Source organism: Citrus clementina, unplaced genomic scaffold (assembly GCF_000493195.1).
Source record: "Citrus clementina cultivar Clemenules unplaced genomic scaffold, Citrus_clementina_v1.0 scaffold_3, whole genome shotgun sequence".
Lineage (NCBI taxonomy): Eukaryota > Viridiplantae > Streptophyta > Magnoliopsida > Sapindales > Rutaceae > Citrus > Citrus x clementina.
Window position 1 is genome coordinate 44,840,665 of NW_006262339.1, and position 14,972 is coordinate 44,855,636.

Sequence of the window (14,972 nt, forward strand, 5' to 3'; positions counted from 1 at the left end):
AATTGCCATGTTTTACTTTGCTGATAGAGTGCTACACGGAAGAAAGGATCATTGTCAAATCAATTTCAATTTACTTAATGAGGTAGATGACATAAATCATTTTCGAAGTATTCCGTGGGGTCGTTTGTCATGGGAAACAATATATAAAAGCATTGATAATGTATTGAACGACAAAGCTAAAAAATTTAAGAAGGCAAGCGCAGAAAATCCATTGCATAGAATTGAGAAATACAACTTTTACGGCTTTACGTCGGCAGTGCATGTAAGTGAAGAAGTTTTTTTTATAACTTAGTTTTGTTATAATAAATATTTAATGACACGTTTTTTTACTTCATATATTTCCTTGTTGAAGGCATGGATTTTTGAAGCGATCGAAGGACTACCATTAGAGTGGGTGGAGAAAATTAAGAGGAAGGGTGCTCGGATCGTGCGATGGAAGCCTGTGGCTTCTTTAAATATTAACTTCGGCGAAGTGTATTCATACCTGAACGAGCGTCTTGTAAGTCATTTATATGTATGTTTGTATATAAGTATTACATAATATATGGTTATACTAATTGAAAATTTGGTAATCTTTACGACAGGATGACACCATTTTCCAAACCCTGAAACCGGATGCAAAGGAGAGAGCCACAAATTATTGGAAGAGTGTCGAGGATTACGTGCCATATTTGCCAAGTTGGGTCCGTAATGTGGGTATCATCTATAGTATCATTGAAAATCGGATGCAAAGTCATTTATATGTTTGTTTTTTTTGTATTTACTGTTTTCTGTTTTACTTGGTGCAGCACCAGCCTTCAATCAATGCGACATCCAGTACAAAGGCCAAACGAGGTGGATCCTGACCCCACGAGCCCAATAGGACTGGAGCAGAGTCTTGTTGAGGATGCCGGTGCTGCCGACGACCATTATGAATCCGCACATGATTCAGATGACAGAAATGAGCCAGAGGTAACTTCTGTCGTCTTGAACATTTACAATGCACATATACTTATCCGACATTTTGTCATTACTTTCTTATTTGCGTAAATTGTAGGCAAGGACTAAGTTCCGCAATGATTATTTCGTTGGACGACTGGATAAAATAGAGTCTTCCATTCACGAGTTGAGGTCGGAACTTCAGACTGGACACAGTTCCATTAACGAACTGAGGTCAGAACTTATGGCGGAACGCAGAGAAGCACAACAATATAGAGCAGCGGTCATGGGGTTTATGGCTTCGTTTGGCGCGGGTGCTTCAAAGGGCGCGTACGGTGATTCTCCGTTTGGCCCCGCGCCCTCGGTGAGCAAGTTTCGTATGTTTTCGTTATGTTATTATGATTTCAAACCCGAACTTATGTTAATATGTTCATCTCCTCGAAACAACAGGCCCCAGATTGCTATGGTCCGAACGTTGATGCTGGCTATAGTACGCATACTGATGCTGGTAATGACGACGAGCACACCCCTATGTCCTTGTACAGTCTACATGGGGACATATGTGATGACAGTGTACAGATATTCACGGAGGCACCTCCCGGCGTTAGTAAGTTTGGGCGTCCGTACCGACCATCGTATATATTTGGCAGTCCTTACTTCATTCCTCATTTCAAGAGAGTTAGGAATGTCAGGCCTCTACCCGCACTCAACATTACGGACTATGAAATTGATGAAAGATCGAGTGTGGATATGAATCCGCTTAGGGGACTAGAAGACTCAAGACTATGTGAGGAGTTTGATCAGTGGTTTGCCGGCAACATTTCCGTGGATTGGCCCGTCCAACAGTCTCGAAATTTCTTTGAAATACTTATGGGCAATGCTTCGATGGGGTGGTTTGGTGACGAGGTAAGCGTGTTTAATGGTCAGTACATTACAATACACAATAATATTTCTGCTGGCATGGATATTGATATAAATTTACTTGGTATAATCCCTTCACAGCATATTCACACGTATTACCGCTTGATCAGCGAGAAGCAACGACGGTTTCCAAATGCACTACCACAACGCGTCACGCATACAGATACATACTTTTGGGCATGTTTTCAAATTTTATAATCATTAATTATAATTTCGATGTTTTAAATATCTCGAAATGTTATTAATTTTCTACTCATCGTGTAATAGGTGTTCCTAAAGCAATTATGGAACAATGGTAGTTGTGATGTCAATTCATTACAATATGGCAACAACTTGAGCAGCTATATGGATGGGCGGGAAGATCTCATGTCCAAACTGTTTACGGATGTCGATATGGTAAGAATTGTCACTCAATCTTATGGTAATTGTGTATAAAATATACTAATTTACCAATTTATTTATGTAGATATTAATCCCTGTGAATTTGGGCGGCGATCATTGGGTACTAGCTCGAGCGAACCTTCGCGCGAGGAGGATGCGGATTTACGACTCGTTGGTTACCTTTCGCGAGGACAAAACATATTTGCGTAAATTCAAACCTCTTCAGGTCGTCTTCCCTCAATGGCTTCAAGATGTTGGATTCTACAACATTCGATCTGAGCTGCAGAGTGCCGACCCTTGGAAAGTAAGAATCGTTAAGGATGTGCCCCAACAATCACCTGGAAGTGGTGATTGCGGTGTATTTATGTTGATGTTTACAATGTATTTGATGTTCGGGCTAAAACTTGATTTTGATAGTAGCCACGGGCATTACTTCAGGAAGAAAATTGCTGTAGATATATTCACGGGCGATATTGCCTTGTAAGTCGTTGTATTGTATTAAGACTTGATGTATGGATGTAGATTGTTTTTCTAATAGATATAAACTTTTGATATATTCATATATTTAGCTATAAGTAATTATTGATCAACTTTAGTACTCATTATGCAAATGAACATAACATAATATACCTCATTACATATAATTGTAATATAAATTATAATAAGAGTTCATAATCCATAATTAGTTACAACGACACAGTCAGTTTGGATTCGACACAATAGGATTTTTACATCTCTTGCGGTTATGACCTGGTTGGTTGCATCGACCACATCTCACAGTTTTTCGGTTAACATCCTCACCGATAGAAGGAATTCTTAACTCTGGACGACGACCAGGTGGTGGTGCTTTGATCGGTGGGTTAACTCTGATTTCCTGGATTTCTTCTGGAATGTCCCAATCTGTCATGTCCCCAACCGGCTCTACTGGTTCTGCATATGCCATGACCAATGCATTTTTAGAGTAATAATCAGAGCAAAGACTTATGTAATCCACACGGACGATCAGACAAGCAGCAATTGCAGGCGCACAAACAAGCTGATCGAGTTGGAATACTCTACAGGAGCAAGTTCTTTCATGAATGTTAACTATCCCTTCCTTCATACCACCACCCAAAACATGAAATCGATGTTGAGACACTGGCCGAACGGTCATTCTTTCGGCCAAAATTCTCATTTCGCCGAGTATCTCATCTGCCCACGTCGTTAGACGAGTGCTCATCGATTTAGCGACAATTTTCCTATCATAAAACCATTGCTGTAATGTTTTTCTAAAGTGATCAACAAGATGAGTAACAGGAAATTTTCGCGGTTCCCTCATTAAAGAATTCACGCTTTCTGCAATGTTGGTGGTAAGTATGCTGTATCTCCTACCTTCAAATCCGGACCTTGCCCAATTACACGTGCCCACATTATTCTCTAAGTAATCAGCCGCGGCCGAGTGGAGCATCCACAACCCTTCAAGTTGTCTTTTAAATTCTTCGTGTCCATATGCCTTTGCTGCATTAATAAAAGCTGGCTTGAATTGATCCCAAATAGCTTTGGACATCCTGAATTTAGACTTAATGTTGCCTTTGACATGGTAAAAATAAACTCCATGACTAGCAGTGTGAAATGCTTTTAAAACGGCTCGCTTGATGGCAGTGCATCGATCAGAGATAAATACTAACTCTGGCCTATCGCCAATCACTCCGTGTAACTTCGTCATAAACCATTCCCAAGCATCATTGTTTTCTGAATCCATGACCCCAATAGCTAACGGATACAGTTGATTATTACCATCCAGACATGTTGCTACAAACATGCTTCCATGATATAGCCCCTTCAAATGAGTGCCATCTACAGCGATCACAGGCCTTATGTACTGTGTGAAGCCCTTAATGGAAGATCCAAGCGCAACAAAGTAGTATAAGAAATTATCATCTCCATCCCGCTGGAGGTGTGTCACTGTGCCCTCATTCGCTTTAGTCAAAACGTGAGAGTATTTGGGAAGTAAGTTGTATGACTCTGCAGGGTTCCCTCGTACTATTTCAAGACCGACTTCTTTAGCCCGATATGCTTGCTGATATGTTAACTGGACCCCGTATTCTTGCTGCATGTCTGCTCTAATGTCATTCGGCGTGTATATCCGTTTATCCTGAATAAATTTATCCGCGATAAGATGGCCAACAACCCGACTCCTAACTTAGCGGAGGCCACTAGGCAAAACCTCATTAGAGCACGTATGAACATTGTCAACTCTTCTCACTACCCAAGGAACATTATGCTCATCCGAACCTCTTGTTGCGCGAAGACGCCAATTACATGATTCCGAAGAACAATGAGCCTCAAAGCGTGTCGTTGTGGACCGTGCAATCTTGAAATCAAACTTTTCCCGCAAGGCCACTTTGCGCAATTCCAGTATTAACTCATTCTTCTCAACGAACAACTTTCCCACACTAATGTCCGCAGAATTATAGCTTCTAACTAAGTCTGGAGCAACCAAGTTTGAAGGCAAAACTGGAGCAAGACTCACCAGGGGATCAACTGTTGTCCTCCTCCTCGAACGGGCCATCGGAGGAATAGGTCGATTCTCTCTATTGTTAACAGGAATATCATACTGATGCTCATCCTCATTATTGATAGGAATATCGGAATGACCAGTGTCCCTATCATCAACTTCAGTATTGGAGTTCATGCCTTGCACATTATCAGCTTCTGTGTTGTTGGTGTTATAACCAGGATCATCATAACTGCGGAACTCATTATTTTGAAATGGAGAGTAATGTTGCCCTAACGATGTCCCTAATGGTAACACATTATCTTCAACATCCGATATCGTAATGCCATTATCATCAATAGTGTCATTGTTTTCGTTGACTGGTGAGTAATGTTGTTGGAACGACATTTGTTGTGGTAACACCTCTTCCTCAATATCAGGGACAGGCTCGTTTGCTCTAAACGAACTTTCACTTTCCACAAGTGGCTCAGGATTTTCGGCCGGAACTCGAGAATGTGTGGTGACAAATATAGGGATGCATCCATAATTGACCACATCAGAGGCCATGTGCAGCACAACATTAACCATTTCATCATTAAATATATCCATAGGTAGTGAACATGCACGATACATTGTGTTACTAGATCTCAAAGTTGTCTTCATCGACAAACTATATTCAATAGGATTTATCTGTAAAACTTCATACACCCTTGCCATAAATTGCTCAAACGTACAATCTTTCCGAACTAAAAATGCTGTATTCTTCGCATTCACGTACTCCATACGGCCATCTGCTAATGTCTCCCACCAACCGTCATAACATAATTGAAGTACAACGGAATCCATTAAACCTAAAAAAAAAACAAAAGAGATAAGATTTCACGCTACAAAACCTAGTAAAAATGAATATGCAGTACATTTATGTGGATGAAATGAAGTATACAATTTTTGATTTACTTCGTCTCATCGTAAGTTTCGAAATGATATATTATACACCTAAAACGGACACATGTAGCCCAAGTTATTACTTTCGGAAAATAACTTAAATTTAGTGAGACAGGCAGTGGGACAGGTGCCTGTCTCACATAAAACCAACAAATTTATGTAAGACAGGCGCCTGTCCCACTTGCCTGTCTCACATAAAACCAGTGGTAACAAATGAGACAGGCGCCTGTCCCACTTGCCTGTCTCACATAAAACCAACAAATTTATGTAGGACAGGCGCCTGTCCCACTTGCCCTGTCTCACCCATAAAACCAGTGGTAACAAATGAGACAGGCGCCTGTCCCACTTGCCTGTCTCACATAAAACCAGTGGTAACAAGTGAGACATGCGCCTGTCTCACACGCCTGTCCCACTTGCCTGTCGCACATATTTTGGTGAGACAGGCAAGTGAGACAGGTGCCTGTCTCACATAAAACCAGTAGATTTATGTGAGACAGGTGCCTGTCTCACTTGTTCTGGGTTTCTGTTTTACTCGATTTTTCAGGGGTTTCAATAATTGATTTTCATTTCTCAACTCAAACTAACTACTTTAACAAGTCACATTGTTTTGTTAATGAAAAATAACAACATTTGCAATAAAAACTCACTTCAATTTCGAACTCAAATGATAAAATCAATAGATTAAAAGTTTAGGTTATGGTAAGAGTATAAACTAACCTTAAGAAGCTCTCCAATTGATAATTATATCTTCAATTATGTAATACTTGTTTGATGAAATTTGCTAATTTATTGAGAGTAATGGAGTTTGTTGAGTGATGAAATTTGTTAAGTTGAAAAGGGAAAAGAGGTGGAAGTGCTGGAATTGATAAGGGAAAGTGGCATGCCTTTGTAAATTTGATGAAAATGATGAGGGTAATATAGTCCAAAAATAGGGTGTTTGACTAGTTATGATAGAAAAAAATTTGAGGGGTTAAAGTTGAAAAATGCCTAATTTTTTTTGGCTATTTTTGTAAATTTCCCTAGCGGGTTCGAGGGATTCTGTGATATCATAACTAAAGGTGTTAGGTAGCTAGTTCATAATTCTAACCTGATTTTCCATTATATCATATTATGTTTTGATTTTACAAGCAATAATAATAATAATAATAATAATAATTAATGTAGCAGTTTTTTGTTACAAACATCCGCTAGACGGAAAGGATTATATTAGATAATATAATCCATACAAGTAATCTTCTACCTTATAAGCTAATACCTCTAAATTTTACTTTCAACAATCAATTGGGCAGCTGCACCCATTGCACCAACGCCGCCTACTCCCAGCAGGGTCAGGGCCAATTCTTCCTCATCCCATTGCCTCAGACCCTTGCTCAGCCTCTTTAATGCATCCACATTAATCTCTAGCATCCATGTTGGTGTGCAACCCACAATCAAGGTAACAAACCCTGATACATAGGCCCGCCAAGTGGCGCAATCACAACCCACTGATATCTTCCTGTCTAGTGCACTTGCAAGAAATTCTAGGTGAGTCCCAAGAACCGTTGGTCGCTTCTTTGATGCTCGTGATTCCGAGTCCACACCCCAAGCAAATGTTGCACAATACACTGCAAAGTACGCAAGTGCATAACCTCCCAACATGCCAACCATGCATCCTGATTCCCCTCCTTCCTGCACCAGTCCATGCACTGATATAAACCAAGATGGCAGAGTTTCTGTCAATAAAGAGTGCACCAAACTTGATCCACCAGATATCCAAACTAATGAAGCCCCAAGTGAAGCTGCAAGCTTGGCACGTGTCATTGCTGCAGCAAGAGATACTTGCCCATATCTCATTCCATGTTTGGTCTTCTTCAATTTCTCCAATTTCTCCCTGGGCAGCCCACAGCTAGCAATATCTCTAACACAATGCATTAAAATAGAGAGAATTTCCTCTTTCATGAACATGACATCTCTAACAGAACGGTGAACTCGCAAGTAGAGAATACCAGGGCCAACTGGAGAGATACCGCCTGAAAAGTGTGAGCCAAATCCATGGCCAAGAAGGGCACCTACACCACCATTGCTGTAATTGTGAGAGGAAGTCAACCCAAGAGTGGATGTGAAGCAGCTCTTGAGGAGTTGGACTACAGCATCAGTATTATAGTGGAAGACTGTGCCAGAAGCAGAGAACACAAGGAAGTCATTCCAACGCTTTACTTTCTGAGCCCATAGTGAGGCTACAATGGGCATGCATGGCCAGGGGCAACTAGAGGCAAGAGAACTCAAGCCAAGGCCTACTAGAGCGAGAAAACGATCAGAGGCTTTATCAAGTTTAAATGTTATTGTGAGGCTAACTAGGGCAGCCAATGGTAAAGGAAGCGTAGCTGGAGAATTTCCCCCTGCAAGCAAACAAGTTTGAGGCATAATATCAAACAGACTGATTTATAGAACCATAAAATTCCCGGTAAATCTGAAATGATATTTCATTCATTGCACTCATTTATTATAACATCAAAAAAACCGCAAGTAATTCCACTCTTCCACCTTTATCATCAGGAGCCGAACCTCCTCTGTTTAAGAATGTATATGTGTTGATCAAAATCTCAAGTTAAATTATTAATTCCTGGGTACATATTTTCCTTACAAATAATACCAGCTCAACCATAAGTGACAGAGTGTCTAGGAGAGTTGACTGACACGACTTTTACTCAAAAGAGTTGAATGGAAAAGGATGATTATTCTTGGTTGTGATGGCAGTAAGGCAGTAGATGTGAAGAAATTTCATTGTGTCCATTGACGAGCATTCAACAAAGCAGATATAATAACTCACATAACAGACAATATGAAGAAATACCTACGGCAACGGTTGGGACATCAACACCAGTGGCAGCTAGGATTTTCTTGATCTGTTGTTCTATAGAGGATAAATTTGTAGCAGGGCTTGGCCAGTCAGTTCCATTCATAAAGGCTGGCTTCCATAAGCCCCGTGTTACTTCTGCAGAAAAGTAGCTAACAACGGTTGCCAGAGTTGCTGGAAGACAATCAGAAAGTTCTTTGAGTCCTGAGATAAGAGTAAAAAGATTTTAAGAGGCAGACAAGTATATGATATATTGAGAAATATGAATAAAACCGTCATACATTTCATATATACGTTTACCACCTCACAGATGCCAACAAGATATGCTTAGATCATTGAAAAGATAATACGGGCAGATCAACAAACAATATTTTTGTAAATGGTGATATATATAAAAGAAAAATTGAGGTCAGTGGTAATTTTGTAACAATACATCGAGTAAACTGTAATTTGACACTAGAATTTCAGACATTGATATGAAACTTCCCAAAGTGGATTTAAATTTCTGTAAATGAAAAATATAATATCTTAAGAAAAAGAAAACTCATTATCTTATATGAAATAAGTGGGCCACTAATTTACTGTTTATATAGGCCCAGCATATAGAAATAAACATATAATAATCAACTGCATGAACCGCCAACCACTAGATCCCTTCTCACCAAGCTCCAAGTGTACTTTCATCTTTCAAGTAAATGTCGCACCTAGATGATAAAGATTCAATAACAAAAGCATTCCTTCCCTCTTTAAGTATATTAGACAAACCTGTAGCCAGTTCACGAGGTGACAATCTGCCATGGGCGCAGGCGGCCAGAGCAGCATCAAGCACAAAAGGAGTTGCTTCCAGGATGTCCCATGCAGGAACTTTGAGTTTAATTGATACATCCTCCAAACCAGAACCAGATGAATTGGTACTTCCAGAAGTTGCAGAAGTTAAAGGCGTCCCACTTCTATTAATCTTTCTAAACATCTTAGTGAGAAGCGCATCAACAATCAGATGAACAGAGGTCCCATGTACAAGACCAGTGAGGGTGGAAGCAATACACTCTTCATTCTGTCGATACCATCGCTTTAATTTGGGAAAAGAGTCCATAAATATGGGATCTGTAGAAAACTTTATATTTTTTGAAAATCTTTTGCTTTTCATTTGATCCTTTGGTGAAGTCCCAAAAGATGCTAATTTAGAGTTACGAACTAGCAGGAGATATTCAGGACTTAGTTGGGAAGCAACCAGTGGCATGTCTACAGTTAACTGTTCAAGAGGAGGTTTATGGAACCTCCATAATCTCACTAGAATGGTAAATGCATTGGAGAACACTGCATAACAAGAGAATTCTTCTCCCGATGAAAGAGTCCATGAGGCATTTGGTATGCTTGATCCAAAAACCTCACAAATGGGCATCAATGCAGCTGCAAGTAGTGGAACCTGGCAATAGAAATTGAACAAAATTAGCTGACAACATGAAGACCTTAGGTTTCTTCATTCCTTAGATTGGACCTTTAGCTTTTGTCCCTTTAGCTTTTGTCCGTTTTTATTTTTAATAAATTCCAATATTTTCAATTATTGAGTCAGCAGAAATATATGCAAGCAGCCATGCATCATTAGCTAAGATCATTAGCGAAGTGACCTACACGGATGAGGAAAGCGATGCTACTTCAATTTCTTTCTGGTCTTCATATTTTGTTCTCAGGGTTTCTTTTTATTTCATAGATACAAAGAACTTAGGAGGATTCCTTTCTTCATCTTCAAATAAATAGGAGCCCTCTAGATTTCATTTATTTTCCATGAACCAAGGACATATTCTTTCTGGACTCTAGTAACCGAACCTCTTCAAGAACTTGTTTCGCTACTATTTTTGCAATTAGTTCAAATTTCAAACATGAAGCTATAATATGCTTAAATAGAACCTACCCAGCCGTGTAAAGAAAAAATCTGGATGCAATCCACAGATGATATTCCAACAAGAAGAGTGTTCAGTAATGCAGCATAACCAATTAAATGACTTTCACTCCCAGAATAATCTGCAGGAACTGGAGGCGACAGCAGCTTTATAATGAAAAGAATGGTGTTTTCCTACAAACAAGAACCAAAAGAAAAATTCACTATAAAGGACATAGGAACCAGGAAAAGTAACACGACTCCTGAACCAATAAGGAAGACGGCGGGAAAGTTTGCCATTGGCTGATAGAGAGTCTGTAAGTAAACATAATAGCATCCACTATGTTACCTGAACACTCCAACCACGAACCAGAGATGCCCCACAAAGAACTGTAGCAGCACATATCTTCTCATCGTCTGAACCATTGACTGCAATCTCATATACCTTCTCGATCTCTGCTAAGCTTCCATCAAATCCATGAGCTTAGATTAAGTTCCCATATCACTGGGTAAATTTACAAAAAAGAGCATCTGATATACCTGGCTTCAGGAAAAAGATTGTTGTAACTGAAGACCAGGTCATAGTCAGAAAAAACCAGGAATGCTGCAGTTAACATGACAACCATGCTGTTTTCCTAGCCAAATTGGAAATAGAATAGCGGAAAAATAAAGGCTATTACTTCAAGTATGCATTTTTTACGTGCATTGACTGACATCATAATTGCATTTGTGTAACTATATTAGGCAGAATCATTCAGGCCACTAAATCAATATTTCAGCTGAAAAAATTCAGTGAGGTCATTGACTAATATTATGAGATTAGATCTACTTTTGTCAAAGTTACTTCATTTATTCAAGCATTTTAATGTTAGCAGGGCACTACACTTGATAAATTATGTATATAATAAAAAATGAACATAAAATAAAGAAATTGATAGAAAATGTGTGATTCTAGGGCGATTATTAGAATGATTGATCTAGAACAAAAAGAAATTAATAGATATGCTATTGAGAGATTCAAGAAGCAGCATACCTAGAAGCTGGAGTTACAACTAAAGCATTTGTCAAAGATGGAGTTAGAGGCGACCCCTTCATCAATGATGACCAACCGGACATTTGGGTAGCAATACTACAGGGTACTTGGTTGCTGTCTGAAGCATTCACGTAGCCCGGCCAAAGATATGCAGATGTGTCCAGCAGATTCCTGGCAATACAAGCCTCGACAATTAGATGCCGCATGTTTCCTACTGCAAGGAAAGTGAAAGATTGAAAGCAAAGTTATTTAAAGAAGACAAGACAATATCTCTCCACAGTCAATGAAAGGGAAATTCAAAAACATATTCAAGAATAAGAATCTAAGATGAATAATGTGAAAGGGGCTATGTAATTTTCAGATTCAATTAGTTCATAAAAATTTCTTTTATGAAATCTTAAATTAAGGGAAATTTCCGAAATGATTGATTAATCAAAAATATTTGTTCAAGAAAAGCTTGGGGGAGATATATGCGAAGATGGGCCCGGGCAGAAACATGTAGAAAAGTTTACTTACTTTTCTCCACAAAATAAACTACATAAATAAAGTTGTGAAACCGAAATAATAATATCACTTACAACAGCTCGTGGCCAAGCCATTCATGCTCACACTTTCATAGTAACCATTACCAACTGTGAGACCTGAAATGAACATAATTGCTTTTGCAGCAGCTTGATTGGCTATTGAACGAACAAATGGAGGTGGAGTTAACATGTCCTCAAAATCACCCAACAGTTGTAGACTTGTGACTAAATCTTTCCGCCGTCTTCCTGGAGCCTGCTTGTCTTTTGGAAGATTGCTTGGGCTTTGTTCAGTTTCATCAATCAACTCACTTTCCTCCTCCTCAATAATGTCAGCAACCGTAAGTGTTGTGACAGACAATACCATGCACAAGCTAGAGTCAATGCGAGGTACAGGGCCTTCTGATGGGTCCCTTTCCTAAAAGATACACCAAAATAAAAAATTAAGGCATGTCATTATAGATTTCTCGAAACAGAAGCATGTAAAATTACACTGGAACCTTGAAAATGATTCAGGTCAAATTGCAAGTGACTAGATTGGCTAGACAGATCCAATCGGGAATCAATAAAATGTAAGTTGGCATAAACATAAGAGTAAGCAAATTCCATCCATGCATGCTCAAAGTTACTAAATTCACAGTATACATTTCTATTTTTCGAACATTTCTTTTTCATGTTCTGGCTCTATTTATAAAACATGTAATCCATACATTAGACACAACATAGATGTTTTAGATTCCTCAGCCATAAAGCGATACCATATCCCAAAAAGTTTAGGCAAGCTGATATAAAGCTATTTTCAAAATTTGAAGCAACAAAATCAAGCTGGTACTAACTCCTACCCTTTGAAGAAGCCGTAGAGCTGCAATCCACAGACCCAAAAACGTATCATGCCATGTAGTACCATTTACTACCTGCAGAGCCTTTACTAAACCTGCATTATTGACTTGCCTCAATAACGCTGCCTAGAAGAAGTAGAGAAAGCAATGAACTAGCATCACAATACAACAATCCAATTTTACCAGTGAGAATTTCAACAGCACTAGTTGCAGCAACTTGAGTTCCATCCATAGCATCTTCCAGAAACAAATCAATTGGAAGCCACAGGGCAGACCGACTTGTCCCATTACATTGACCGGCCAACGACATTAAAGAACCAGGAAATGCCACTGCATGACACTCTTTTTGTGGTGCTGTTTTAGACTTCCTACCCAAATCCCCACGTGTATCAGATGCCAACTGCAGAAGGGCCTCAGGAGTTATAACTTTCGAATTCCTCAAAGCAGCTGACTTCAGTGCAAGCAGCCTTAGCCGCTCAATGAAACCTCCCCAGTGTGATGGCCTGAGAAGAATAATGGGGTTCGTGCATTAATGACATCTCAAAGTAACCTTCCTCCAAACTCTAAAAGAAATCAACTCAAATATTAGTAATGTCAATCATTATTTAAGATGAAGTTAAAAGATATCTAATAAAAACAAGCTCTCACATGTTCATATGTGCCAGGTAAAGAATCCTTGAAGTGACTTTGTTTTGAAGAAACTCTCCAATTAACTCAATGGCCATTGTAGTATTAGCTCTGAAAAGTCCCTCGTGGTGCTCAGACCTCTTATCAATAAAGCCATCAATCCCATCTATTTCCATGTCTTGTGGCCTAGTTGGCCATTTGAAATTCTTGTCTGAAGCAAATTCCAGCAAGCCTTCATCATCTAATGATGCATCAAGCAACTGCCATACAACTGAAAAGACAAACTCAACAAGAAGAACCCCCGACTCACACACTTTAAGGCCAAAAATCTGGGAAAGATTAAGAACATCATCTATAGAATTCATGATCCTGTAAATTTCACAATGAAGATGTGTCAGTGCCCATTACATCAATAATTTCCAAGCAAAATATCCAACAAAAACAACATGAAACAGAATGCATGCAGCTGAGCTGAAATATGAAGTTCCAGCTGCAAAATAAGAGCTAAAAGTTGATAGTAAGTAAACCAAAGTTAACACTTTACCGCTGCAGATAGATAGAGCAATATCAAACAGAGCCTAAGTCAAATAAGTGTGACATAATAAAAAGAAACGAATTTGATTCATACTTATCGTAATTTGGCCCATTCACTAGTGATGCAAAAGAAAAGGCATGCCGCGTAAGAAATTCCAAATAAAGCCTGTATGCTGCAGGGTGAAGCTGCCGATTTGAAATGACCCTGTAGTAAATAAATGATTGCATTTCCCATGATTTAGTTAATTTTTAAAAAAAAAAACAGAAAAAAAAACTATGTAATTGTAAGTGTAAGCATAAATATAAAAACATGAAAATTCAAACCTCGTGGAGAGGAGAGCGAGAACGAGAGAGGGAGGGACGATCTTCAAAGTCAAGGCTTTCTCGAGGAACTTCCATGTGATAGGAACGTGATTGTCCCAGCAGATGTGAGAGACGAGGAGGTGAGCCAGCTCGGTGGATGGGAGAGTCGGCCCGTCCCCGTCGGCGGCCGAGTTGAGCGTGGAGCTGAGTTGAATCGCCCATGTCAGAGGGTCGGTGTTCCGGTCCTGCGCCGTCTTCGTCAGCTCCAGCACTTCGCGCCATAGACTCTGTTGTTGATGATTCACCGCCATCAGTTTCAAGGCTCTTCTTCTAGAGATTGTAGATACAATTTTTCATTCCATTTAGTTACACGGTAAGAGAGCGACACGTTAAATGAGATAAGGGCGGAAAAGTCTCTATACGATTACTATTTAGTTTGATTTTCTTCGCAGATTGATTAAAACGTTTTGCGCTTTTGTCACTTTGCTGTAAATATTACGAAAGTCAAGATAGCAAAAGGCGGGCGGGCCGGCAGTTCCGCATGATTAAAATAACATCAACAGGTACAGCGACTATCAAACAATTAAATACTTCTTTCGCAACTGAAATGATATTTGCGCGATTACATTTAATAGGATATTACACGCCGCTTTGATGGCCGGTTGAATGAATAAAATAATTCATGGCATCCAAAAAAAGAAAAAATATATATATATTTTTGTTCGTTTGTTTCCCTTTTAATTATATAATATTTGTACC

The 14,972-nt window shown here is 39.3% G+C and overlaps 2 protein-coding genes and 1 long non-coding RNA gene across 3 annotated transcripts; 1 reads left to right on the forward strand and 2 right to left on the reverse strand.

The window, feature by feature from the left end:
* The first annotated feature begins 453 nt into the window (after window positions 1-453).
* On the forward strand, window positions 454-809 carry LOC112100408. The gene is made up of 3 exons (XR_002906779.1): window positions 454-499; window positions 585-692; window positions 789-809. It is a non-coding gene; the product is annotated as an uncharacterized LOC112100408 (long non-coding RNA).
* Window positions 810-2,920: 2,111 nt separating this feature from the next.
* Window positions 2,921-4,315, reverse strand: LOC112100002. Its single transcript, XM_024187566.1, has 2 exons — window positions 3,551-4,315; window positions 2,921-3,475 (listed from the first exon to the last, which is right to left on the reverse strand). Exons 1-2 carry the CDS (start codon window positions 4,313-4,315, stop codon window positions 2,921-2,923), a joined length of 1,320 nt encoding a protein of 439 aa, XP_024043334.1.
* Window positions 4,316-6,718: 2,403 nt separating this feature from the next.
* On the reverse strand, window positions 6,719-14,797 carry LOC18048410 (mediator of RNA polymerase II transcription subunit 33B). Its single transcript, XM_006444071.2, has 12 exons — window positions 14,235-14,797; window positions 14,005-14,115; window positions 13,398-13,745; window positions 12,933-13,252; window positions 12,753-12,844; window positions 11,968-12,328; window positions 11,390-11,603; window positions 10,706-10,820; window positions 10,390-10,551; window positions 9,243-9,903; window positions 8,475-8,681; window positions 6,719-8,019 (listed from the first exon to the last, which is right to left on the reverse strand). Exons 1-12 carry the CDS (start codon window positions 14,522-14,524, stop codon window positions 6,899-6,901), a joined length of 4,002 nt encoding a protein of 1,333 aa, XP_006444134.1. The 5' UTR covers window positions 14,525-14,797; the 3' UTR covers window positions 6,719-6,898.
* Window positions 14,798-14,972: the final 175 nt, after the last annotated feature.